General features: G+C 36.9%; 1 protein-coding gene across 15 annotated transcripts in view; it reads right to left on the reverse strand.

Annotated features, from left to right (window-relative positions):
- SUPT20H (SPT20 homolog, SAGA complex component) overlaps positions 1 to 27,180 on the reverse strand; it is a 39,631-nt gene extending 12,451 nt beyond the window's left edge. For 2 of the 15 annotated variants that reach the window (XM_030882479.3, XM_030882471.3), the window contains exons 1-19: positions 26,763 to 26,935; positions 24,512 to 24,607; positions 21,195 to 21,230; positions 20,479 to 20,537; positions 19,944 to 20,010; positions 17,145 to 17,271; positions 16,036 to 16,139; positions 13,500 to 13,616; positions 13,238 to 13,291; positions 10,641 to 10,780; positions 8,671 to 8,827; positions 8,515 to 8,571; positions 5,945 to 6,016; positions 4,650 to 4,807; positions 3,119 to 3,145; positions 2,524 to 2,556; positions 1,856 to 1,973; positions 1,196 to 1,298; positions 904 to 1,062 (exon numbers count right to left, since the gene is read on the reverse strand). In XM_030882479.3, coding sequence (XP_030738339.1) covers positions 904 to 1,062; positions 1,196 to 1,298; positions 1,856 to 1,973; positions 2,524 to 2,556; positions 3,119 to 3,145; positions 4,650 to 4,807; positions 5,945 to 6,016; positions 8,515 to 8,571; positions 8,671 to 8,827; positions 10,641 to 10,780; positions 13,238 to 13,291; positions 13,500 to 13,616; positions 16,036 to 16,139; positions 17,145 to 17,271; positions 19,944 to 20,010; positions 20,479 to 20,537; positions 21,195 to 21,230; positions 24,512 to 24,514 — 1,591 coding nt within the window. In that variant the 5' untranslated portion in view covers positions 24,515 to 24,607; positions 26,763 to 26,935. Of the gene's footprint in view, positions 1 to 903; positions 1,063 to 1,195; positions 1,299 to 1,855; positions 1,974 to 2,523; positions 2,557 to 3,118; positions 3,146 to 4,649; positions 4,808 to 5,944; positions 6,017 to 8,514; positions 8,572 to 8,670; positions 8,828 to 10,640; positions 10,781 to 13,237; positions 13,292 to 13,499; positions 13,617 to 16,035; positions 16,140 to 17,144; positions 17,275 to 19,943; positions 20,011 to 20,478; positions 20,538 to 21,194; positions 21,231 to 24,511; positions 24,608 to 26,648; positions 26,668 to 26,762; positions 26,936 to 26,987; positions 27,011 to 27,030 lie in introns of those variants that run through there. The other 13 variants (XM_060288124.2, XM_060288123.1, XM_060288125.2 and 10 more) reach the window with 13 other exon arrangements.
- Positions 27,181 to 27,848: the final 668 nt, after the last annotated feature.

The following is a 27,848-nucleotide window of genomic DNA, read 5'->3' on the forward strand; positions in this document are numbered from 1 at the left end:
TAACATAATCCATACCCACAACATAAGAAGTGTGAATAAGACTTTCAGGAAATTTATAAATTTTTCTTTGTGCAAAACAAGAAGGCAGAAAAATTACACCTTTTGAGCTATCAAGATGAAGATGTTTACATCTAATGCAAAGACCACCCTGTCACTGTGCAGTGTACTAAAACTTTCAGCACACATTAGTTATTTATTAAAAAATCTAAAAAACTGGAATGCTTTTTTGCAAGTTGGTACCTAAATATCTCAGATATTTACTAATTTGAAGAAATTCTCCCAAACTAACGCTAGAATTCTTGAATAACGCTTCTTGATGTTAAAAAAAAAAAAAAGTATTCAGTAGTAAAAATTACATTTTAATATCTTCAGATGCTTTATGATCATCCCACATTTTACTAACTGATAACAATTTGTAAGAGTGTAAGAGTGTTATTGAAAAATCGGCTTTCAGTTTACTGTATCACCACCTTGGAACTAGTTGGCTTCTTACATTTACAAAGATAAGACTGCAGCAACAACTCTTATGACTTTTTTTCCATATCAGCTGCATAGTTTACATAAAATGTAAAATGCCCAAGGGTACACTGGAATAAAAACTAATTTGGACTCATTGCCACATTTAACTACCACATTATTTTTTTCAGGAGATGTGTAGGTTACAAGTCTATAAGAAAGGTATATACGAGGTGCATACATAAATACAGAAAAACAAATACAATTACAATAAACATGTAATACATACAGTCAACAAGAGATTGGCATGAAGCTTCTCAAAAAATTACATTTTGGGTAGACAGTACATTCAGATTTCACTATTTCACTGGTCAAAAAGAGCCATCTTAAGAAACACTAATGCAAAAGCTTACGAAGAGTTAATGAAGAATTTAAGTTATGACTCACTTTGTGATGAACTGGCAGGTGACAGGGCAGCTGGAGAAAGCATGCTAACTTGATTGAGATCCATGGATGACTTCCGAGAAAGACTTGGTGGCTTAGAAGCAGGAGGAGGAGTTGGAGATTTAAGAAAGCTGCTGACCTGCTGTGGTGTAAAATAGTTACCTAGAAGAAAAATATACACGCTGTTTCCTAGATTTACAATTTAAAATTCTGAGTAAATCAAAATATGAGTAAATGGATTACGATCATCTGTTGTTTCTTACTCTAGATTACAAAAAACTAAGGAATGTAATACCTGAGGAACTATTTCCTGAGCTTGAGGGAAGTTTGATGGGTGGAGGTCGATGTTTTACTCCCTTCCCCAATACTGAAGACTGAACTGACAGGGTCTCCGGCTGCTAAGACAGTGACATTAAGCATACTCATAAAAATTAAGGTCAAATCAGAAATTCACAAATTAGTAACACTATTATAACTCCTGGATGAAAACACGGTTTAAAAAACTGCAATGTACGTTTAATGTTTATAGATTGGGTATTAGAGGTGTTTCAAAAAAATGTAATTCCACATAAGGAGATCCATGAGATAACTTACAGTATACACAGGATGAAGGAAAGATTTCTGAGTAATAAGGTAGGGAGAAAGTTTGAGGGAGAAGAGCAGAGTAAGATGACAGCAAAGCTTCACCCTTAAATCGTCTCCAGAAAAATAGTAACTGTTGACGCCAGGTGGGTGATCAGTATACACAGATGTTCATCACACTTTTTGCTCTACCTCTGTGTACATTTGAAAGTTTCCATCATAAAAAGTTAAGTAATAAAAAGAAAATCAAAAGTAAAAACAAAACTAAACAATACCCCTATCCCTCATAAAACAGTCCTTAACATTTCTCAGATTCCTTGAGAACAATTAGGCAGAAAAAAGTAACAGCACAAAAAAAGCTAAGCAAACACACTTCTGTTTCCTTCCCTGGAGAAGGCTGACTCAAGCTCGCTGAGCCACTGGAGCTATGCGACATCTTCACTGGACACTTGGCTTCGTTCTGGACCAGTTCCTGGTACTGACTGACTACTCTGAAATATTAGGGAGAAAACAGGTAATGATTAGCTAACTATTTTAAACATAAATTTACTACATAGGAAATGAATAGTAACTGTTAATGAAACAAGTTCTATCAAAAATAACACAAAAATTAAAATTAGACAATTTATCTTCGATAAAAGCACATTCTTCTAATATTTTCAATGACAAGCTAATGCTGAAAACATTTTGCTAATTAACAATCTAAAGATACTTGCGGTATCTTGTCTCCAATACAGAAATACAGGGATTATTTCACCAATAAGTAGCCAAAAGAACTACCCATTGACTCTTACTTATATTCTGATTAAACTGTTACCTAGAAATCATTTTCCTTAGCTACTGTAGATATATCTAAGTTCTCTTATTTAAAATAAAGCTACATTTTAAACATTATCCTTTTAGTTGTTATTTTCCTAATTCTATTTAAAAATCCTAGTAATACCTAGGCATAATTAAAATCAAAGCTTTGACTTCGAATGGAGTAGTCTCTACCCTACAAGAATCCATCCAGATCACAAATAAAGATGCAAATATTTTTACCTCTCAGCATCAGTCTTTGATCCAATAATGAACCTAAATTGTTTTTTAAAAAAGAAAAGTATTAGATAGACTTGTTTTAAGGAGCCCTGAGATTACTTTTGAAGACTTCCATATTTTAGTGACAGTAATTTTATAAACTGAATTAAAATCTACCAAGATATCATGAAAACACAAATTTTAAAATACATTAAAAAATAGGAAGCAATGACCAAGTTCTGCATGCATTACAAAATAATTCTGTGAATAAGTTGGCTGACTTAATTTAAAGGAGATTTACTTTGGCAGAAAACCTATGTTTCAAAACAAAATCTGGGCTGAAAGTTACCAAGTGCTATACACCCTCACAAGTGTCTGTCCTACAGCAATATTCACTGAACTACCATGTACAAGGCCTTTGGCCTTCCTCTCACTTTAAACTTTGATTTTGGAAGACATTATTAATGTCTATATAGCAGGCCCTTAGAATATATTTTAGACAAGGAAGATGGTTTATCGCCAATTTAAATAAAAAGCCTTTATCAAGTCTTAAAAGAGTTTGACATTTATATGATTTCTTAACGTATTAAAATAGTGAGTTTGTTTATTTTTTAATTACCAATTTGAATGATCATCTGTGGAGAAGCTGAAATATAAAATATAAAAAAAAAGAAAAAACTTGGTTAATGCAGCTCAAACTTTGACTTCATAGCTATTAAATCAAGTAATTTATGAATATGGGAGAAGGACTAGAAGGTAATAAACCATGCAGCATTTCTGCAGCAACGTCCTGATGTAAACCGCAAAAAATTCAATTCTCTTCTTGTCAAACAAATCTAATCAGTTGGTCTTTTGAACAATTTTTTTTTTAATGAGAGAACATATGCCCTTGTGTTTGAGAAAAGTTAGTAACTATTTAAAATGACCAACGTGTATCTTTAAAGGGAAGACTGCAAAATACAGCTAATCGAAATATCTGATTTTTCTACTTAGCATACAAAAATAAAAACTGCTAATGTGAAAAAATAAGCTGAGGATTGATTCCCTGACTGCTGTTTCCTCCCATTGACTTTTACTTAGGTATTGGTGAAGTTACTCTTTAAAATCCATTTTTCTGCCATAGTTTCAATTAGTATTTTGTAAGGATTTAACATAGAGCTGGCCCCTACTTTTTTCTGCTGAGATTCTCTTTATTTTTCCTTCTTTTCAAAACAGCATCGACTTGATTAAAAAGCATAACTAATAATAAAACTAACAAGGAAAACAAAACTAAATACTGGTACCTTGTAGTAAATACATGTAACCCGTAAGTTTAGGAATATCAACTTCAGTTGGCCCTCTATATTTGCAGATTCTGCATCCCCAGATTCAATCACCATGGAATGAAAATACTTGGGGGGAAAATATTCCAGAAAAGTCCCAAAAAGCAAAACTTGAATTTGCCACGGGCTGGCAACTAAACTATTTACGTAACATTTAAATTGTATTTATTACTTATTTACATAGCATTTACACTGTATTAGGTATTGTAAGTAACCCAGATAAAAGTACAAGGGAGGGATGTACAGAGGTTGAAAATACTACACCATTTTGATATGAGACTTGGGCATCTGCAGATTTTGGTATCCAAGGGGGTCCTGGAACCAATCCCCTGTGGATACCAAGGGACAACTATATATGTATTTCTAGAGCCAGTAACTACATTAAGCACTGAGTCTGTGTCCTTACAGGCAGTGCTGAAATATCAAGCATTTTTAACAGCTTTTACATTTAATTTACAGTGAACTTGCTTCCCATTTAAACAAATTATTGCCCGGAAGCACTTCATGCTCACAGAGAGGTAAAAGTCATAAGTGGCAACACATAAATATACCAAGAGGCATATGACGGGCATATCTTTCAAAGCAAATATAAGAAGAATTTACAGCACAGGTTTTTTTGGTTTTGTTTTTTAAAGAAATTATTATTTTAAAGAACTCTTGGACAGCAAGGTAACTACAATTTAAGTTTACTTAGGTCTGCTGCCAAATCTAACTGGAGTATTTAACTAACAAAACAGGGAAACTTTTATTCATTAATAGTTCATCAGTAGTTGCTACATACATTCTGATGGCTTATTTTGTCAACTGCCTGTATTTAACAGAACTCACTGGGATGGAGACATCTGACTGTCACTCTCTTCGTCTTCTTTACATGGCTGTATTTTACCATAGTAAAGTGGATCACCAAGTGACTGCAAAATGGTCAGCTTTGTTTTCTGATATGGATTACCAGCTTCACATTCAAATATATAGTCATCTTTTACATCCTGAAAAAGACCGAGCATCCCAAATAAATACCTTCTCCAGTAAATACATAGTCAGAATTAACACAAATCAGAAGTAAATGACACACTAACTTACATCTTGCAATAAAAAGACACATGGGACATAGTCCTTAGACCTATTTAAGAGAAAAAAGCCTAAGGGAAAGAAGCTCAGGATTCTTTTTTCAACATGGTACTCTGGGAACAAGAGTTTCAACGGGATATTTAGTTAACAAAGCCCTAGTGAAATGTCAGAATTTCATATACTGAACATATGAATGCAAATATTAAATACTAAAAGGATAAAACTTTCAAAAGCAAACCTGTTTCCATTTGTCATTAGTCTTTTTGCTATTGCACATACCAAGTATCTCTCATGGGACTTCCCTGGTGGTCCTGTGGTAAAGAATCCGCCTTCCAATGCAGGGAATGCGGGTTTGATCCCTGGTTGGGGAACTAAGATCCTACATGTCACGGGGCAACTAAGCCTGCACGCCACAACTACTGAGCCTGCATGCTGCAAACTACAGAGCCCACGCGCTCTAACTACAGAACCCACGCACCATAACTAGAGCGAGAAAACCCGCATGCCGCAACTAGAGAGGAGCCCGTGTGCTGCAACAAGAGATCCTTCACGCCACAACAAAGATCCCGCGTGTTGCCAACTAAGACCCGACACAGCCATAAAGAAATTAAAAAAAAAAACAACTCTCATTTCACTCCTAGATTCATAATTAATTATGCCTATTAATTATGCCACATAATTAAATATGCCTTTAAGAAGTCACTGCAATTAGAGAAACATACACAAAACATTTCTCTTTAAAAATATCCTTAGAATAACTTATTAATTATTAATTTGAAACAGAAAACAAATCACAACTACCAACAGGGGACCAAAACAAAAGTAAAAATGCAGTTATGCATTAAAATTGTCCTTAGAATGGAAACCGCATTTTATGAAAAACAAAACTAAATTGTTGTTCCTTTTTTTAATTCACTGAACTCCCAGAAAGTTCTTAAAAAAACAAACAAAAGAAGATACCAAAATAAAGGCTACTGTACTTTGTATGTCTAATAAATTCAGATCCCAGATTAGAAACAGCATCATTAGAAATGGAGACTGCAATGGTTACTTACATGGGCTGGCCAGATTGTTGGTTGTGAGTCATCAGATTTGATAGATTTTTCCACTTTGGCATATTTTTCCACCTAAGCAATCAAATCAAGAGACATCAGATATAATGAAATCAGTATTATGACCAAAGAGAAAAACCTAAATAACTTAATACACTGAAACGGGGCAGGACCCTTCCCCAACCCAACCCCCGCCCCGTCCCCCTGCTTTTGTCTGTGGAAAAACTTTAGCCAAAGAATAAGTTTAATCAGAGAAGTGAGAAAATGCAGAAACAAAGGAAAACAGTTAAGAAGACCAAATAATAATAGTTTAGTAATGGAGCAAAGTCAAGGCCCTTTAGTTCCTCCTCAAGGGCTATAGATAATACTCTGAGCCCTATCCTGTGAGCTGTCTTGTAGATACTGTAACCCCACCAGGTGGAAGGAGTCAACTACATGATGACCAGGCTGTAGCCATGCCATAAGCTGCCACGATTCCGAGAACTAGCCTCAAAGAAATGGGAACAAACTGACCCTAGAAGTGAAGATTAACTGTCCCTAAAACAATCGAGATGCTGGTCAGACCACTGATGACCAATTTCAAGACGACTGTCAGAGCTGACTGTACTGTTTCTGCATGTAGCCCCCTCCCTCCGTGTATAGAAGCTCTTGCTCCCTGATTGTCAGGAGCGGTAGTCGGCCTTTGGAGAGGCGTCTGCTCTCCCCCACAGCTGCTGGCATCTAAAATAAAGCAAACTTAACTTTCCACCAAACTGGCCTCTTTACTGTCTTTTAAGTGGTGAGCAGCCAGACCCCACTTTCAGTTACTATACTTTTTAGCACAAAAATTCTTGAATCGCTAATAACATCAACTACTTATGCTTAAGTAGTTTAAAATTCTCCTGATATATATTCAATTAGACCAACTGGTTTTATAAATAAAACGAAATTAGAATCTCTTTTGCCATTAAATAAATGTAATAAACACAGCTGCTGTTTTGGACAGTGCCTCTTCTTTATGCTCCGTAAGGTGATATTACATTTGACTTTTAGGAAAACTGGGATGTCAGCGAGGTGATTAGGACCAGGATCTGGATCATTTCCTTTGGCTGGGTCTCTAATGGAACAGGAATTGTCATGTAACAGTGTGGACAAAACTAGGAAGAGACTAGGGAAGTTACATTAGAATTGGTAAAAATTTTTGTAAATCTTTCCCATTTTCTAGTCAGACTTGAACCATATATTCCATGTATCTCCTACCAGTCTGTGTGAACCAAAAGTTCTCATCTTCCTGGTAACCATGATTCTAAGAGTAACAGATTCACTTGGGCATCTGGTAAAAATTCAGATTCCCATATCCCTCCCCTGGAGACCTGATTCAGTAAGCAGGTCTGAAATGAGAGTTTAAGTGTGTATGTTTAACTGGTATCCTAGATGCTTCAACTGATCGAGTTAGGCTAAGACACTTTTTATTAGGGCTTTGCTACTCAAGGCGTGGTCTGTGGACTCCAGTGCCACCAACCTAGGAGCTTTTCAGTATTGCAGGATCTCAGGTCCTAGCCCAGACTTGTTGAACTGGAACCTGCATTTTAACAAGCAACCCATGTGATTCTTACGTACGTTAAGGTTTCGGAAGCCCTGCTTTAGATATCCAGACTGCCCTCCGAAGCTAAATCCCACACTTTGGTATTTACACTAAATATCTCTTCTCAGGCCATGTTCCTTGAGGGGCGCATAAGTTACTGAAAGATAATGTGGCTTACTCTCTTGAGCTGTATATACAGTGTACTTCTGATGCTTCTGACAATTTTTTAAAAATCAAAGGTAATAAGAATTATACATGTGCTAGCCTGGGAAGGATGCACAGAGCAAACATCTGCTAAAATAACTGACCAATTCTAAAGAATTGAGTGAATAATAAAAATAGGAGAAATGGGGAAACAAAAGAAATATGGAACCTCCCATCAAAATTATCTTTCCTGTCTTTGCTCATTTATAGTTCATGTGTTTCATGGGCCAGCAAAGAATACCACCCAAGGTTCCTAATCTTGGCTACTGCTCCAATATTATTAATTTTTAAATTTAGCCAGCGAGAAAAGCATTATCAGGAAATTATGATGAAATATTATGAAAAAAATCAGTCATTTTATGCATATTATGTAATACGTACATCTTTTTACACATTTTGAAATACTTTGGTTATTATTCCTGCTCTAAACATAGACCTATATTAAGGAGTTACATTTTTAGACAAGTTAATGTGAAAATAGAATAGCTTCTGAAAATGAGCAGCTGACTTAAGAAGAGTCTTAGCACAAACAGAGAGGATGAACTAGTGGTTACCAGTGGGGAAAAGGAAGGGGGGAGGGGCAATATAGGGGTAATGGGGAAAAAAAGGGTTATTATGGGATTATATAAAATCACATGTGTGAAACTTCTGAAAACTGTAAAGCACTACAGAATTTAAAGAATCTTTCATTCAATAAAATAAAAAAAGAAGTAGTAAGAGTCTTTGTTTTCTCAAAGTTTAAACTACTATTAGTCAAACTTAGGAACCTTACATGAAAGGACGTGTAATTCATGCACTGACTTACATCCACTTCAGAAGGTATGGCCAAATTACAGGGACTCCGTTTCCACATATCCACACACTAAAAAATTAAAAAGAGTATAAATAAATACACTGAACACTGAAAATAAGGCAAGGCATTTGGTATGATAATAAGCTTCATTTAAAAATATATACTTACGTTTCCTGCTTTAGAAATTTTGAGGTCATAATGCTGACCTGCTTTTCTTTCCTTTCTTTTTTGTAAGAAATCAAGTAATTTTAGCTGAGGAGGAGGTGGACAATGAGACAGATCCTGCTGCCGATTCAGAGAGGACCTGGAATATCTCTTGAAACACCTGAAATATTAAGAGATTAGAAATACACAAAGCTAATACAAGAAACTCAGAAAAAAACATGGTTTAAATTAGTAGGTGTTAAATGTGTAATTAAATCACAAATATCTGTAGAACACTGTCACTTGCCAAGGAATGTTCTAGGCACTGGTGAAATAAAAATGGACAAGACTAACAAAATTCCTGCTACCACGTAGCTGACAGTCCAGAAGTGAAGACACACATATACAAGTAAACAGGTCAGATCATTCCAGATAACAATAAGCAGTAGGAGAAAAACCAGGGTACTGTGGTGAATACGTGATAGAGAGGGCAACATTAGGGAAGGGAAGGACTCTGAAGAAATGATGCGTGAGCTGAGACATGACAAGAAGGAACAAGCTGTGGAAAGATCAGGGAAGGAACAGTTGAAGCAGAGAGAGAGAATTTTAAAAGGTGCTGAGGCAGGAACAAAGTTGGCTTATTTTTAAAACAGAAAAATGAAGGGAGGACTAGAGCATCAGGGTCCACACAATGGGAGATGAGGTCAAAGAGCAAGGCAGGGGCCTTGCAGATGAATGATAATGCGTTTAGACTGAATGTGAAGTACAATGGGATGGTTTTCGAGGAATTTAAGCAAGTGATGGCATGGTCGGCTTTGAGGTTCTCAAAACATTACTGTGGTTTGCTTATATGGCGAACAGACCAGAAGCAAGCGAAGGTGAAGTAGGAAGACCAGTTAGGAAGGATATTATTGCAGAAGTCAAGATGAAGATGATGGTGGCCTCGCTTAAGGCACTGGCAGTGGGCGTGGAGAGATGTGGACAGAGATACTAGGAGACTTTATAGGACTGCTAATGGATACTATATGGACTTATTTCACTATTTCCAAAGCTGCACCTTTTCCCCAGAATATATTATTTCCGTAGTAAAGCAGGGAATTTAGAAAATGGGTAGGTTATTTCAGCCCCTTCAAACTTGAAGAAGATCCAAAGTGGGCAACTCAAACAATTATGCAAAGATAACTTAATGATGAGCCTACTATAACTGCAGACCAAATTAATATGCATTCTTAACTGCAGTCTGAATTAATATGCATTCTTTTACTTCATTAACTAGAAGAGATAGCTAAAACATTCTAAGACAAATTAACATGTTATAAAAAGGCATTTAGTTAGAAACTGACTTCTCAAACTGTGATCATTTTCCCAGATCTCTAAAAGAAATTATAAATTGTGTCTTTAAAGGTAATATTAACAAAAATTAAACTGGTATTAGAAAGTGATAAATTATTCTTTCTGCTCATACCTGTCTCTTCTCAGAATTTCTATCTTTTTGGTGAACAAACTCTGAATTTATAGGTAGTTTGTTCTTCAAAAGAATGCAGAAACTGCATCACTTCAATATAAAGCAGAGTACATATTAAAAAAATCCTAATTCTTACACAATAAAAGTATTAAAAGACAATTAAAAATCCAATTTTAAAAAATCAGGGACTTCCCTGGTGGCACAGTGATTAAGACTCCACACTCCCAATGCAGGGGGCCCAGGTATGATCCCTGGTCAGGAAACTAGATCCCACATGCATCCTGCAACCAAGAGTTCACATGCCACAACTAAGGAGCCCACGTGTTGCAACTAAGCAGCTGGTGAGCCGCAACCAAGGAGCCGGTGAGCCGCAACTAAGACCCAGCACAACCAAATAAATAAACAAATAAATATTAAAAAAAAAATCAGAGCACATTTATTCTTTAAAGGGAAAAGATACTATAAATGGCAAAATTTAGAGCTACCGCTCTAGTTCTCTTTTGGTTTATCCTTCCACAAAGGTAATTACCGTTTCATTGGGCGTGTGTTCATCTTTTGCTTGTTATAGAGCAGCCTGTTTGCAGTGCAGGTTACAGCTATAGAAGGATCAAGACACAGTGGTTCAGCTGTAGCTAGAATCAGTTGGCTCTCAAGCAGAAGTTTGTCTTCCTGAAATATGTAAGAGCATACATCAATACCAGATTTAAGATTTTCAAATCATACATATCACTTAATCTAGAGATATTCCTTGGAATATTTCTGCTAAGGAGTACAGTAAAATACAGTATTTCAAGTTCCAAACTAAATGTGTAAACTTTAGAAACTTGACAGCATAATGAAACTACTAATGGAAATTCAGTAATTGGTACAAAGTGGTCAAATTATAAGACTGCCTATCCATTAGCCCAACAAATATTTACTAAGCACCTACAATGTGTAAGACACTGTTCTAGACCGGGGGCGGGGGGGGGTTGATAAATCATGAAGAAAACAGAAAAAATCCTCTGTCCCCACAAAGCTTACAGGACCAAGACAGATGACAGCACTTTCACTAATTGAGATAACAGTCCCATTCTATACTCAGCTTAACTTCATTACAAGAATAAAAATGACTCCACTAATACTGTATAAACTATATATACCAATTCCAAAGTTTATACAGGCTTTTTACCAGTATCATTTAACTTACTTTACTGAATCCTATTTTTCTTTTTTTTTTTTGCTTAAACTCTGAAATATTTTAATGGCTATTAACTCAATTTTTTAAAAGTCAAATGAATCAATTAATTACTGCTGAATAAAAAGTTTTTCAAAAAAGAAACATTGCGGGCTTCCCTCGTGGTGCAGTGGTTGAGAGTCCGCCTGCTGATGCAGGGGACACGGGTTCGTGCCCCGGTCCGGGAAGATCCCACATGCCGCGGAGCGGCTGTGCCCGTGAGCCTGTGCATCCAGAGCCTGTGCTCCACAATGCGAGAGGCCACAACAGGGAGAGGGCCGCGTACCGCAAAAAAGAAAAAAGAAAAAAAAAAAAAAAAGAAAAAAGAAACATTGCTTCTTTCACTAGGTCTATTCAACTTATTATGGAAATTTTCAAAAATGCACAAAACAGAAATATGATGACACCCACGTACCAACACCCTATTTTATTTAACAACCGCCCCTCTTTTTTTTTTTGTTTTTCTTTGTTTTCCTGGAGTAATTTTAAATACATTTTCGATGTTGTATTATTTCATCTGAAAAATCCTTCAGGACGCACTGCTAACTGCTAAGGACCTCTAATATCCAGTCTAGATAAATTCCCATTATCTCAAAAGTGTATTCTTAGTTGGTTTGTTTGAATTTGAACTCAAACAAGGCCTACACATTGTATTCGGTTTTATCTCTCAAACATTTAAAAAAAAAAATTCTGTAACGATCACCTCTTCCCCCATCTTTTTTTCTTTTCTCATGAAACTGATTTGTTGGGATTTGAGCAACTGCTTCCTCAGCGTATCATTTAACTGGGTCTGGCTGGTTGCTTCCTCATCCATGTCATTTAATGGTTTCTCTTACTCCATAAATTACTTTTAAACTGTTGGTTAAATGTAGAGGCTTGATTTAAATTAAGGTTCTATTTTTTAAACAAGAGCTCTTCAACAGTACTACCGTATACTTTCTCGTCCGCCACGCAAGGAGGAACACAAGGATTGACTATCCCACTTTTACACCAGACAGTTTAGACAGACTATAGGTTTTTCATATCTAAGAAATACAGCCATCTAGATTCATTAAGACTTCCAAGTTGATGACATTTTAAAAAGTTTATCATTTCTTTTACACTTGTTAGCTGAAATTTTTCTAAGGAATTTTCCTTGAAAAGGCAGAATAAAGGCTTTGGTCTCTCCCATTATTTACCAATCTTCAGAGTAAGAAAGCAATGCCCTAAGAACCTCCAATGATGACCAGTGAGTTTGTTTTTGAATATTCTTTTAATAGCTTTTAACCTTCTTGTAAACAAAAAGATTACAGCCCAAACTACAATACAACACTTGATAGTTACTGATGAACTGAATCTTAACTTATAATCATATTTCACAGCTAGAATAATTCTCATTATTGATATTTTCTTTACTTTAACTATACCTCTTTATAGTAACAGAGAAATAAGTGAACACTCTTGTGAGTGGGCACCTCACATATACTGAGCCAGCACTGGAGGACTAACTGGCTATTCTCCGGATAAGAGACGTCTCCAGGTAAGAGACGTCCCCTAGGGCTACAACCAGTACGGATGGCAAAAAGACAAGACGAGCTAGGTCTGCTTTAGAATCCTAGATGACAGAATATCAGCATCTATTTGTATCCACAACAGAACATTCTGTTTGAGAGGGGATACAAAACTATGTTTCAATTGGGTGAGGTCAGCCTCACCCTATTATACTATGCCCTAAAAGCAACTGGGACTGAACTGTTAGTTCCTTGAAGGATTACTGCATCTTTGTAGAGACCCTTAACTTCTAAAGCTCATAAATCAATCCCAAACTTTACTCATAAATAGAATTATGAGCAGAAAATATCTTTTGCTTAACTTAGTAAATATTGTTTCATCCTATATATTACTGTTTGGGATTAAAAAACAGAACTAACCTGGGTCCATTTATGGTTATCACTTGTTATTGAATGTACATCACAGATTAAAGTCTAGAAGAAATAAAAAAACAGATTAATGTATAGGCATACAAACATATGAAGACAGTTAATAAGTAAAACTCCAAATAAAATCTGAAATACTTCTTTTTTTTATTTATTTATTTATTTTAACATCTTTATTGGGGTATAATTGCTTTACAATGGTGTGTTAGTTTCTGCTTTATAATGAAATAATACTTCTTAATTAAACATTCCTTACCTGCATTGTTGGACGTAAGAGAATGTGCCTACTTTGGTAACCAGGAGATTTCATGTTACTGGACTGCCTGTAGTCACGTATTTCTGCTATGACACATCCACAGTGAAAAATATTAACCTGTTTTGAGTGAAAATATATAAGTAGATGTCATTTTTCAGAAGCCTAAATAAGTGGGTTTATATTGAATGTTTCAGGTTCTTTACATTCTTATGTAATGTTTCTGACCACTCACACACTCTTAAATGGAATTCCTTGGTGGATTTACCACCATATAAACCCTTTAAAAGCAACTGTTTATGTTCATCATGACTCAAGAAGCAGTTTAACACTGTTTAACTGTTTGCTAGTAATAGAATGACATCTGGCATTTGTATACTGTTAATGTTACAGATAACTGGTTTCGCTGTTCTTTTTTTTTTGGCCGTGCCATGAGGCTTGCGGGATCTTCGTTCCCTGACCAGAGATCGAACCTGCGTCCCCTGCATTGGGAGTATGGAGTCTCAACCACTGGACCGCCAGGACGGGAAGTCCCTGCTTTTCTTCTTGACACTCACTGGCTCACTGTTGTACTCTTGCTAACCCTGTCATTATTATAAATTGTCAATAACCATGCCAGAGTTTCAGCTTATAGATACAACTGCTATACTTGCTCTGCTAAAATTTCCAGAAGATAGGCTTTACTAATAAGAGGAAGAAAGCTAACATTAATTCAAATAATAATCTCTGTTAAAGATACTGTTTTTTAATCCTTTTTCTAAGTCCAAAGGTAAGAATCTGTCACTCAAGTCTTGCTAATTATCACTTGCCACAGTCGCTTATGGTATTGTGTGTTTTCACCATTCAGAACTTTTAGTGGGTACTGTGACCTCCATGTTGTCAGTCATTATTATGCTCATGCTTTTTAACCAACATTTACTGAGCCACTACAATGTGAACTGTTTGTCATTTTTATCAAGAAGCTTCATAGATAAAGTGGTGAGATACTTGCTCAGTGTGGTAAGACAGGCAATAAACATGTAAACAAATAAACAAGGTAACTTGAGACAGTGAAAGCTACAGAGGAAATAAAATAGGGAGGGGCTTAATTTAGACTGTGTGCTCAGACAGAACTCTCTGAGGGAGTAATTTTCTGCTGAGACCTGAATCACAATAAAGGGCCAGACATCTGGGACAGATGAGAAGAGCAGAGGGAAGAGCAGATGAATAAGACAGGTATAAGCTCGGTGTGTTTTAATATGGAAAGAAGTCCCGGACGGCTGGAGTGTAGTGAGTGGGGATGAGAACCAGGAGGTGAAGACAAACAGAAAGGCAGGGGTTTTGTACACTGAGGGGACACTGGAGAACTTCAGACAGGGAACTGTGTTGTTGTTGTTTTCTGTTTTTGTTTTGTAAGCTTAATTTGGTTGTCTGTGGAAAACTGATTTCTAGGGTTCTAGAATGAAAACAGGAAGTTCAGGAAGGTAACTATAGAAGGTCATGACCATATATTTTGAAGGTACAGCTGACACTTGCTGGTGGACTGAATGTGAAAGGTGAGAGTATAGTTATCTGTCAGATTGGAAAGACTGGTAACAGAACTGGTTTGGGAGGTAAAAATAAAAAGCTCTGTTTTGTCATGGTAAGTCTGAAGAACCTAATCTATATCCCAGTAAATATGTATATTTGGAGCTTGGTGGGATAGTCATTGTGATAGAGATAAGCAAGGGATTAACTGTCATTTTTTTAAACTCATTAAGCTGTTTGAGATCATCCAGGGAGAGGGTGTTACTAAAGAACAGAATCCCTAGGACTGAACCCTGAACATATTTATGGGGGAACAGAGATGACAGCAAAAAAGACTGAGACTAGAGGGAAGAGAAAAACCAGGAAGGTGATGTCTCAGAAGCCAAAAGAAGGGTGTTTCAAGGAGGAAGTAGTTATTTACACTGAACTTTGCTAAGACACCAATTAAGATGAGAACAGGAAAGGATTTTCTTAGAAGCTGAGAGATGGTACAGTATGCTTATATTCTTTATCTACTAGAGAGAGGAAAATAGATAATAGAAGAGAGGAGGGTTAAAGTTGCAAGACCAGGAGAAGGATCCAGAACATAAAGTGGAGAAGATGCCTTAGGAACAGCTTATTTCATCCATTTTAACAGGAAGGCAGGCAGAAAGTGTGGACAGAGATGTAGGGATGCTGGGAGGAAATGGAAGTTCCCATCTGATGGCTTCTTTTTCCTCAGTAAACTACCATAGTATGGCTGGAAAGCCAAGAAAGTAAGCAGTTTCTTTCATAATTTCTTGATTGTAGCTATAGGGAGATTTCCAGTGGATGAGTTAATTGTTATAACAATTTTAGAAGAATCAACTAAATCTAAACATTTCAGTAGAGCCTAAAGGATAAATATCCCACAATAAACCAATTTTCATATAGCTATGTACAATGTCTCATTTCATGTTCCATGCACTAGTGAGAATACAACTAAATACCCTTCATCACAAAACAACATATATCTAGCAAATCTAAGGACATTTTAAAGAGAAAAATTTTGTACCTGAGATTTTTCTAGGAGATCAACCAAAATAGGAGGTAATTCTTCTGCATCCAAGTATTCAAGTAATTCCCCTTCTTCATAAGGCAGTCGAATGGTCTCAGAATCTTAATTTTAAAACATAAAATTTCAGAAAGTGATCAGCCTCACCGAAAAGCCTAGGTAATAATTTAAGTAACTTCTGATAAAAAATAAAGAGAATAAAGCCAAAAGCTCTCCTAAAGTCCTTCTTTATTTAAGTCTTAAAAAAAATCACCTTACATATTGCTAAAAAACTTGATAAACTGTATACAGTTTTAGAGCAGAAAGGAGGAAACACCTAACATACTATGGAAAAACGTCTGGCACAACAATCACAGTACAAATCACAGCCAGCAGTATAGTAATCAGAATATGATAAAATTCCAACATCTGTTAACTAAAAAGTTCCTTGAAGAGTGCTTAATCTAATCTGGAAGTCAGAGGGGTAATCTGGTATCACTTCTGAAAAATGACTACTTATAGACCAAAATTCTCTTGGTGTTATACAATTAACAACCAACACAAGAAAACATTCTTAACTAGGTAAGTTCCTTGTAGAACTCACAGTTTCATCACTGTATCAAAATTTAAATGCCTCTTTAGTGAAATCTAAGAGTATTTATATTTTAAAACTCTATTTTCATATTCACATTAATAGGAATAAAATGTTGAAAACATTTCAAAAGGCAGTGAATCTGCTTAACTTTGAAAGCTTCAGACTCAAAGTATATTCAAAGCACAGAAGAAAAACATACCTTAAAACACCTGATGCTATCTTAAATAAATAAATAGCAACAGAACGAAAGGAAACTTCAACAAGTATTTTAAAATTATGTCTTTTATAATTTAACTTCAAAGACCTCAGTCAGAATACTTCTCAAATTCCAGAAGGCTAATCACACTAGAGGTAACTTCTAATATTCTAACAAAACATCATAAAGAGAACCATTTGGAATCAAAGTCTTCTTTTATCAAGTCATCACTGATCTGAAGGACAGATCATTTAGCAGGTTAAGAAACTACTTCTAAAAGACAGCACATCCGACCGAGCAGAGGGATTTTCGTGGCTGCTGCCCTCCGGAAGTTCTTACCTGATCCATTTTTTCCCCTGAGCATCAGAGAATATCCCTCATTTCCTGGGTATAGGTTGACCACTAAACATGACAATGTCTCCTGCATAACAAGCTTCTCTAACAAGTTCACATTTCTTCTTAATTTCTGCTTTAAAAAGAGGCAGAGCTCATGAAAATAATCCAGCATAACAAGGAATGCAATCATTTAACAAAAATCAGACCTTAATCTTTTTTTTTTTTTTTTTTTTGTGGTACGCGGGCCTCTCACTGTTGTGGCCTCTCCCGCTGCAGTGCATAGGCTCTGGACGCGCAGGCTCAGTGGCCATGGCTCATGGGCCCAGCCGCTCCGCGGCATGTGGGATCTACCCGGACCGGGGCACGAACCCGTGTTCCCTGCATCGGCAGGCGGACTCTCAACCACTGCGCCACCAAGGAAGCCCCTGACTTAATCTTTGATACTCTTTCCACATCTGTGTAAACTTAATTTTGATCTATTACTATGTTTTAGGCAAATGAATTAATATCACAAAGAAAAACTACTGATCTATATATAAAACAATAAACACACTTAAATATGTACCTGAGTACACAAGTAGCAAATATTAAAAATATTTAAAAAGGAAAACCATTAAATGTAAATATTTTTTAGAAAGATGCTATAATGTATAATTAGTTTCTATTAAGTATAAATCTACATAAATAATTTGGGGCATTTTCTTTGGTTGTACTGTTACAGAGTATATTTCTTAAATATTTTATGGCCTAAATTAGATCCGAACAAGTTCAACAGCTCTAATCAGCTGAAATGTTAAACCCAAAAATATCTAACTGGTTAAAAGGACGTAAGTAATTTTCTGTAAATTCAATTTAACAGCTCCTTAGAAACCACTTTGCTAAGAAAAACAAAAAACTATCAGGGAACCTAACACACATACATCAAAATCTATTATTTTAGAAATGTATATGATTTAAAATGAAACCCACTTATAATAAATCCTTTCATCAAATCTTATTTGTGAAAGATGTCAATAGAATATGGATTTGAAAATGGATTTGAAAAACAAATCCATTTTGAGTATCATATTTAACATGCATATATATATATACACACAGTCATATGCAGAAAGAAATTATAAATTCTTGATCTATAGTCACCATAGAATCAAAAAAACTGCATTTTGAAAATAAATTTTTAAAAAGCAAAGCAAAGCAACTTTTAACCACATTGATGGGAAGTCAGAAAATGTCTTTCTTAAAGGACCAGACAGTACTTTAGTCTTGTGGGTCATATGGTTTGTATCAAAACTACTCAACTCTATTTACCTCAAAATCAGCCACATACAAGATATAAATCAAGGGGTGCTGCTGTATTCCAATAAAAGGTCATTTACAGAAACATATTGTGGGCCAGATCTGGCTGGTGGACAATGGCTGTCAACCCCAATTTAGCATCTTCATTTATGTATCTCTCCTATCTTAGTTCTGTCTCTGAGGCAACGGATATGCTCATTATACTGACTGTGGTGACAGTTCATGGGTGTATACTGTGAAAATTAATAAAAGGAAACCTCAACTAAAACTGGAGTGGGCAAGGACTGCAGAGGGAGCTCTTCTGCCCCACCATTCATCATCAATTACCCCAAACAGGAAGACATTACTGATCCCACCAGGAAGAGAACTAACTTCAACTCCTAAACAGGAAATGCAACTCCTTTACTTCCCCAACTAGGGGAAGGGAGACTTTCTTCCTCCCAGCAACAAGCTCAGTGAATGGGAAAGGACTGCAGCCCAGCCAATGGAAAACACCTGTAGCTCAGCCAACAAAAAGCCATCATTTCTGGCACTTTTACTTTCCTCCAATGAACTCTCATTTTTTCCTTGCTGATGATTTTCTTTCCTTGTCCTGCCCTCCTTACAATAAAAGCCTTCCATGTTGTTCAACTCCTCAGAGTATCTCTGCCAGATGAGATGCTGCCCAATTCATGAATCGTTTAATAAAACCAATTAGATCTTCAAGTTTATTCAAATTTTGTTTTTTTTAATACACGTCAAAACTTATAAAATGTATACTTCAAACATACTCAACTTGTTGTATGTCAACTATATCTCAATAGAATTTACGGAAACCATACCATAAGATTTACTCATGGTTTCACAATTATTCTTCTCCTAAAGATTTTAAAGGTTAGATACTACTGGAATTCCACTAATTTTTTGCCTAAGAGGTATTCATTTTTAAAGACAGACAACAGAAGCTCAGTAGAGCCCTTTAAGGCCCTTACGACCTGAGGGTCCAAAAGATATCAAGAAATCAATTTCTATTACATTTCTACTGCCCATACTTTCATGCTAAATAAAAATGAATTAAGTTAACCTGGGCATAAACTAATTTTTCTGACCAAATTCACATTTTATTATCACATCTAAATTTCCTACATATCCTGTAATAGTTTTAACTTCCCAGTGCAACTCACCATGAAGAAATAGGTTAATTTTCTCCTGTCTTCAGTCTACAAATAACTTCTCAGGAAGAAAAAGATGCAAAAGATAATATATATGGTGGCTTTGCTTCTTCTAACTTCCCAATGAGATAGTCTGTTAGTCAGCAAACATGGTTCCCCTCTGCTACCTAAGTAGGTGATCTCTGCCATGTGCCAGATTAGCCAGAGCTCTGGTTTAGCTGCAGAACTGGCTAGTCTGGTTAGAAAAGATATTTGTTCACTAACAAAAATATAAATCATTCAAATCTAATTCCTTCAAATTTCCCTCTTCCACTACATTTAAAAAGTTGTAATAACATAAAAAATTTATACTTACCTTAACCTCAGGCTCTTTTTCGCATTCTTCAATATATAAATCATAAAGTTTTTGAAATATTGATTTTCTAAAATTTAATAAACAAAGGCAGTATACAAAGTAATGTTAATATAATAATCATAAAATAAACATTTTGAATTTTCCTGTAATTTTTCCTCCAATTTCCCAAAAACTAGGGGTGAAGTGGGGTTGGATATGGTAGCTAACACCAACCTAGAAATTTCTAATACAGTTGACCCTTGCACAACACGGGGGTTAATCCTCGTATCACTTAGAGTCGGCCCTCTGTATCCGTGGTTCCTCTGCATCGACAGGTTCAACTAACCACTGACCATGAAGTACAGTAGTGTTTACTACTGAAAAGCATCTGCAAATAAGTGGACCTGCACAGTTCAAACCCACATTGTTCAAGGGTCAACTGTATATGCAAAGTACCCAGAACATTTCTAGCTCAGTGTCTAGGAAGAATGAAATAAATGATGGCTATCATCATATTTCTGTGAGTCTAAGATATCAATTAATTAAGCATTCATACCTTCCACTAGATAGATATTTCCTTTTAGGAGGTCTCTGTCGGGCACTTTCAATGACATACTAAAAAAGAGAAGTTTAAGAAAACGGCTTGTCTTTTGCATACTGCATGAAGAACTGTATTAATAAATCGTGTAAGGCTAAAAAGGCTGTTCAGTCACTCAAGTCTCTGATGCATATTAAATCATACCTTTTAGGGCAACCTACTTAATTTCTAAATATATGTTACAAACAAGTGAAATTTAAACTGCACTAAAATTTAGCACAATATTTACTTACTATATTATAAGCAAAATCATAAGAGTTTCACCACTGTGATTTCACAGGTTAGCAATATTTTCAATGTTTTATGGTTGTTTAGAATATGCATAGCATACCCAATTACAAGGACTCTATGTATTTGAGCTATTTTCCCCTTTAATTGAGCAGTTAGAATATCTGTTAAAACAGGAAACATAATTTTAGAAACTCTATGACCTTGTTCAAATGTTTATTCCACTGTGTTATTCAATTTCTATTCCACAGCATTATTATCTGAGCATTCTAAGTAACAGACGATCCAAACATCATCTGGTAGTTTTTATGTATTTATAGAAAAATTTGCATACTCGTCCTAATATTAACGTACTCCTTTGACAGTCACATAAGAAAATCTCTTAAAACTGAGTTCTGTCAATTAAAGACAACACTATTTCAATATGTAACTTAGTCACGCCTCACCTCCGCACGATCCAAAGCTAGTTCTAAAGCTTGTTGCTGTAAAAAGTAAATAGTGTATTTGGTAATATTAGTTATTTTCACACAAACATAATTTAATATACATATAACATTTTCTAATTAAGTGTTTAAATGTGTTTTATTTTCTAAAACAGGTCTAACATTTTTCTTTATTTCTCTCCTCCACCCACCCCATTGTACGTTCAAAATATAGCACAAAGAAAATATATGCAGTCTCAGGCACCTGATTATGACCACAAATTAGTTAAGAAATGCTACCATGATTTTCTCTGGCCATGTTTGTGCAGCTGATACAGGGCTGAGGGTTGGATATGGTAACTACTACCATTTTATAAACATCAACATTTTAAGAGCACCATTCAGGAAAATATACTGGCCATCAGGTATGCAATTAAAGTGAAGCAAAGATTAAAATCCCTTAAGCTGCTAGGAATCCTGAAAACCGAGGGGGCTGTTATGTTGGTATCTAATATCAACTTAGAAATTCCTAATATTATTCAGAGAAACTATTATACAATGTTTCTAGGTCAGTGCCTAGCAAAAATAGAATGAAGGCTATCCTTAGCACGTTGTAATGAATTTAAGATACCATCAGTTATATGCCTGAATTATTATTTAACATTAAGAAAAACGTGCTGCCAATTATAACTGTAAGATGTCACTGACTGTAGACACATTATCACTTCAGTAATTAAAACGTAAAAGCAAATGCATCTTAGAAATGATGAAAATATAGTATTATTATTACATGTACAATTTGAGATCTACTAGTAGATCCCCATCCTTCATTGATTTCTTAGAGACCCTTATTATAAGGCAAGAGGGAGAAATAAGGTGGTTAACTGTCTTCCTCATTTGTATAGCATTCTTCTGTAATGATACCCAAGAAAAAAAAGTACTAGATTTAAAAAAAAATTAAGCAAATACACCACCACTGATTTCTTTCTGGTTTTGTGGTTTGGGTATCACATAGAGTTACAGCATTTTTCATTCACAATGACAGTCATTTTTAATTTCACTGAGAGGCAAAGAACTTTCAATTTTTATTTACAAGAACCTATATTTTTGTTTTATTTTGCAGACTCCAATACTTCAGTCTACTAAGTTGCATGGAATAAAAGCTCCTAGCACCCACCAAAATCCCAAGAGGGTAGGGAGAATAAATATTGCCAGACTTTGGAAATCAAGAAAAAGTTGAAGAGACCCTGTCCTCCTAGTCCTAAGGATGGAGAATACCTGTGATTATAAAAATAGTTGGCCTTTTTTCTTTTTATTTAATAGATCTTTATGGGAGTATAATTGCTTCACAATACTGTGTTAGTTTCTGTTGTACAGCACAGTGAATCAGTCATATGCATACATATGTCCCCATTTCCCCTCCCTCTTGAGCCTCCCTTCCACCCTCCCTATCCCATGTCTTTAGGTCATCGCAAAGCACTGAGCTGATCTCCCTGTGCTATGCTGCTGCTTCCCACTAGCTATTTTACATTCAGTGTGTATATAAGTCGATGCTACTCTCACTTCGCCCCAGCTTCCCTCTCCCCCCCCCCCGCCCCTGCCACCCCGTGTCCTCATGTCCATTCTCTACATCTGCATCTTTACTCCTGCCCTGCCACTAGGCTCATCAGTACCATTTTTTTTTAGATTCCATAGATATGTGTTAGCATATGGTATTTGTTTTTTTCTTTCTGACTTACTTCACTCTGTATGACAGACTCTAGGTCCAACCACCTCACTACAAATGACTCAATTTCGTTTCTTTTTATGGCTGAGTAATATTCCATTTTATATATGTGCCACAAGTTCTTTATCCATTCATCTGTTGATGGACAATTAGGTTGTTTCCATGTCCTGGCTATTGTAAATTGTGCTTCAATGAACACTGTGGTACCTCTTTTTTTTTTTTTTTTTTTTGATGTGGACCACTTTTAAAGTCTTTATTGAATTTGTTACAGTACTGCTTCTGTTTTATGTTTTGATTTTTTGGTCCCGAGGCATGTGGGATTCCTAGCTCCCCGACCAGGGATCGAACCTGCATCCCCTGCACTGGAAGGCGAAGTCTTAACCTCTGGACCACCAGGGAAGTCTCTAGCTGGGCTTTTTAAACAGCAATAGAACCCCTACATATCAAGCATCTAAATGGAGTTAAGTAAAAAAGTCTAAAATATGCCAGTATTTCAAAAGTTTGTTAAAATAAATTTATACCAATTTAATTTATTAAAATATCTTATGGGCAGATTTCAATGAAACCGTTTCCCAGGATTCAAGATGGGATTCTTGAGAATAAACTATTTTCCAACATAAAAACATAACTCTGAATATGTACTCTTGACAAAAACACAAGGTTCTTTTAATTATTTTGGCCATAAAACCTTCAAGTAAGTTTAGATCAAAAAATTATAATAAACACAATCAAATGTATACTCTAGGACAATTTCAAACAGCCAGTCTTCTCAAGTAAATATTTAATCTTCTGATATCAAAACTTTAAAAGCTCCAGTGAGATATACTTGCATATGTAAACACTAGTATCGTTATATTCACTATTGCGTTCAAATACTTACGAGGGAAGTGACTGGCTAATACGAATGCAAAATATAAGGCAAGGTCAGAACCCCACTGCGATAGCTTTTCTCTAACACTGCAAGGGTATACACGCAAGATCCCAAGAAGAGAAGATATATGTTTTCTGAGGTTTATCCAACATGGTGGTTAATGTTCATTTATCCTCTGTCAAATGCTGCTGTTTTTTTAAAACAGAAAGTGATTTTTTTTTCTTTGTCTTTAATTCTTTAAAGGCAAGAGTTAAATGCCCAGCCCTAAGTATGTTTACTGACTCTAAATGGTAAGTAGAAATCTGCCATTAGAAGTTTAAAACTAATGCTGTTTAAATGTTATTTGCAGTAAGCAGGTTACATTTGTTGTTAAAAAATTTTTTAAAATCTAAATTAAGAGGAACTTTAAACTATGAGAAACCTATGCCCCCAAAACTATTTGTATTAATACCCATCCTTCTTGCCAATGATTTCGACTATAGTAAAGCAGACAGAAGTAATTATTTTTTAATACTTCACAAAAATAAGAACAGATAGATTATCTGTGTAATCTGGATATGATTTTAACACTGAGAGATGAGTCCCCTATTTTGTAGAGAAAATTTTGTATGTGATTGCTAAGTAATTTCCCTGTTAGGGTAACTTGGGCAGCTTACAAGAATATTTCTGTTTCGTACAGATACCTTTATCGAGATGAAGGAAGAGAACATTCTAAGAATATTAACATACTAAGGTGTAGCTTACCATTGTGGTATAAAATAGAGGTCCAAAAAGGAGAAAACTTATGTGCGTTGATGAAGTGGGGTGAAAACCGTACCTTTAGAAACCAGTCTTAGAGTACTGAAAAAGCAAAAATAACACAACCCTTATATTAACATAAAGCTCTCAAGAGATATGAGATTACTTAGTAATTAACAAGGAAAATTATTTGAGGCATATATATTTCTAAGACCCTTTAAAAATAATTAGTAACAATAAAATTCATTATATGACAATCTATACACTCATTGTTGAAAAGCTGTAACTAGGTAGGGCAAAATACAGTTTGCAAGCTAAAATCATTACTCAGTTTCTTAAAAATGTTTAACACCCAGGAGAGAATGTTTTTTAATTTCTTCTATCATCACAGTTGCTGCTTTCATTGTTACTCTGGATTATTTTAACAGCCTGCCCTCTGGCCGTGGTCACTGCACCGTTCACTTTACAAATCATACATTTCATCATACCTGCTGATAAAAGTCCTCTAATGCTATTCCCCCAAATGCCCCAGGCTACATTTTCCAATGCAGCTCCAATTCTTCCAGCCTTTCCCCTCTTCAAGCAAACAAGATACACTCCTGAAGAACCTCATTCCTCTAACACAAACTCTCATCGTGGCTGCACAAGAAAGTAACCTTGGGAACCTTTAAAACGTGGGATACCCATGCTCCACCCTCCAGAGATTCTCATTAATTGGTCTGGAGTAGGGTGCAGGGATCACCATTTTTGGAACTCCCTAAGTGATTCAAAGGTGCTGCCAGTTTAACTCGACTGCTATATCCTCTCTGCTTCCCACAGAAATAGTATGTTTGCTCTGAGAGTGATGCTAAATAAAGCTTATTTTTAATCTAATTCTTTACCTAACTCCTTGTAACCACCCCTGTGTCTATACACAGCTGAGCACATCTTTAAGCGACAGAAAACACTATTTTCCGTGTTAAATTGTTTTGGCTCGCTTTGGGTGAACCCAAAGCTTAAGTTTTGCCAGTTCAGGTTTGGAAAAAAAAAGGAGGGGAGGGGGTGGAAAAAACAGGAAAAACCCCACAAACGACCAAAAACTACAAGCACCATACAGGTTCCAGGAATAATCATTTAAAAAACGAATAAGACAGTAATCCTACTCTAGAAGAGGTCATGAAAGATTTACGCTGAATTTACGGTGAAAATTTTCTGATCGTTGAATCTAAAGATGAAGATACACTAGGTAGAGGCGAAATGTGATGATGACTATCTCTTGTCACTAAATTGTGGGGGATGGTGGAGAGGAAGGCTTAGTGAATTTAAACTAAGTACTAAAAAACACAATAACCACTTACAAACCAAACATTCTGACTGTATACAGAACTTACTAGAACTCTGGAAGAAAACCATTGTAATTATCATCGTCTTCATTTTACAGAATAAGGCTCTCAGAACTAGTGACTTTCCCATGATCACACAACTAGACCGGAATTCAGACCTCTCTTTTTAATATTAAGATTCTTTCTCCTAAATCTTACAACCTTCCAGACCACTCAATCCAACACCCAGTTTTAGATTTTTTTTTTTTCCCCGCGGTACGCGGGCCTCTCACTGTTGTGGCCTCTCCCGTTGCGGAGCACAGCCTCCGGACGCGCAGGCTCAGCAGCCATGGCTCACGGGCCCAGCTGCTCCGCGGCATGTGGGATCTTCCCGGACTGGGGCACGAACCCGTGTCCCCTGCATCGGCAGGCGGACTCTCAACAACTGCGCCACCAGGGAAGCCCCATTTTTAGATTTTTGAAAGCAAAACATTTAAAGGCCTCGATTCTGCTCAGACTAATAAAATTTTTTTTCTTAATTTTGACCTATTTTTACCATTATGGTTATCACCCATCGTACACGGTACTCAATCTGACTCCGAAAATCGTGCTAATCACTTTCTATTGGGAGTCCTACTTCATTGTACGCAGCCCCTCCCTGGTGGTGGTTATCGGAGATGGCTTCCAGCGGTAGCTATTCGCCAAGTTTATTTCTGAACTCCCGAGAACCACGGCGAGGACCAGTAATCAATTCTGAACGTCGCCATCAATCCCACTGATTTCCTCGATCGACGTGAGTCTCCTCCAACTGCTCAAGCATTTGTTTACAACTCAGACTTTACCTGAAAAACGGCCCAACTCCACAGCGCAGCGAACAACCTTTATTCAATATGGACACCGAGAACCCCGCCCCCAAAGAAGCGCTACGCGCAATTCTTGCAAGTTTCCGGAAATACCTGTAACTGGAACCCACGGGTCAAACCTAAGATGAAAAGCGTGGCTTGGCAGCACCGCGAGAGGCAACGGAGGGACCGCCGGGAGGGCGGCTGGCTCGACCAGGCCCACCGCGTCTCTGGGGACACCGCCTTCCTGCCTCGGGCTCCGGGCCCCGGAAGCGGCGAAAAGCCACTCGGGAAGCCGCTCGCTCACCTCTGACCCCACCCCGAATCTCGCGCGCCTACCCTGTCCTCCGCAGGCGCGCCACGGCCACCCGTCGCAGCCCACCTGTGCGGGCCGCAGCCTCAGGATATCGCTGTTGGCTCGACCAGAACGCGACGCGCCGAATTCGGCTACGCGCCCGCCCGCCGCTCGCTCCGCTCGCTCCGCACGCCCCCTTACCCGCGCGGCGCCACAGCTCAGCCGACCGCCTGTTACGGCGCCCGCGCTTCCGATTGGCGCGCTGGGCGGGCGACCGCGGGCGGAAGCGGTAGAGGTGGGAAGGCGGGGCCGCGGGCAGGAGGCTCGACGCCAGGATGATCTCGCCTGGGACTGGTCCTCGCGAGGCCTTTTGTGACTAACGCCCGGTGTTGGGGCGAGGCTCACGAGCGCTTTCGCTGGTCTGGCATCCAGGTCCGTAAAACGAGAGGTAGCGTGTGGCTCTTTGTGAGGTAGGGAGCCCTGTTTAATTTATACAGTGAAAGAAACTTGGAACAAGCTTTCCTTGCTCCTCCCATCCTCATGAAAGGGAAAGACACCATTCCTGTATTTACTAGTGCAGGCCTTGCAGCCTATGATAGTCTATCAATCAAGTGCCAATGAATTTAATGCCATAAAACAAAACACCTCACTGAAGAGTTGTAAAGATTCAGGAACGGAATAACCAGAGCACATTGCAATGTCTGATTGTAATTCTGTACCTTTAAATAACTTTGGTTGTTGGGTTATAAACTTTTAAAAAATGATTATTGAAGTGAAGCTCACAGAATGTGAAATGAAACACTTTTAAGTACACAATTCAGTAGGCTTCAGTACATTCACAGTTCCGTGCAACTACCAACCATACTGGTTCCAAAACAATTTCCTCACCCCTGTTAAGCAATTAC

This window comes from Globicephala melas, chromosome 18 (genome assembly GCF_963455315.2).
Source record: "Globicephala melas chromosome 18, mGloMel1.2, whole genome shotgun sequence".
NCBI lineage: Eukaryota > Metazoa > Chordata > Mammalia > Artiodactyla > Delphinidae > Globicephala > Globicephala melas.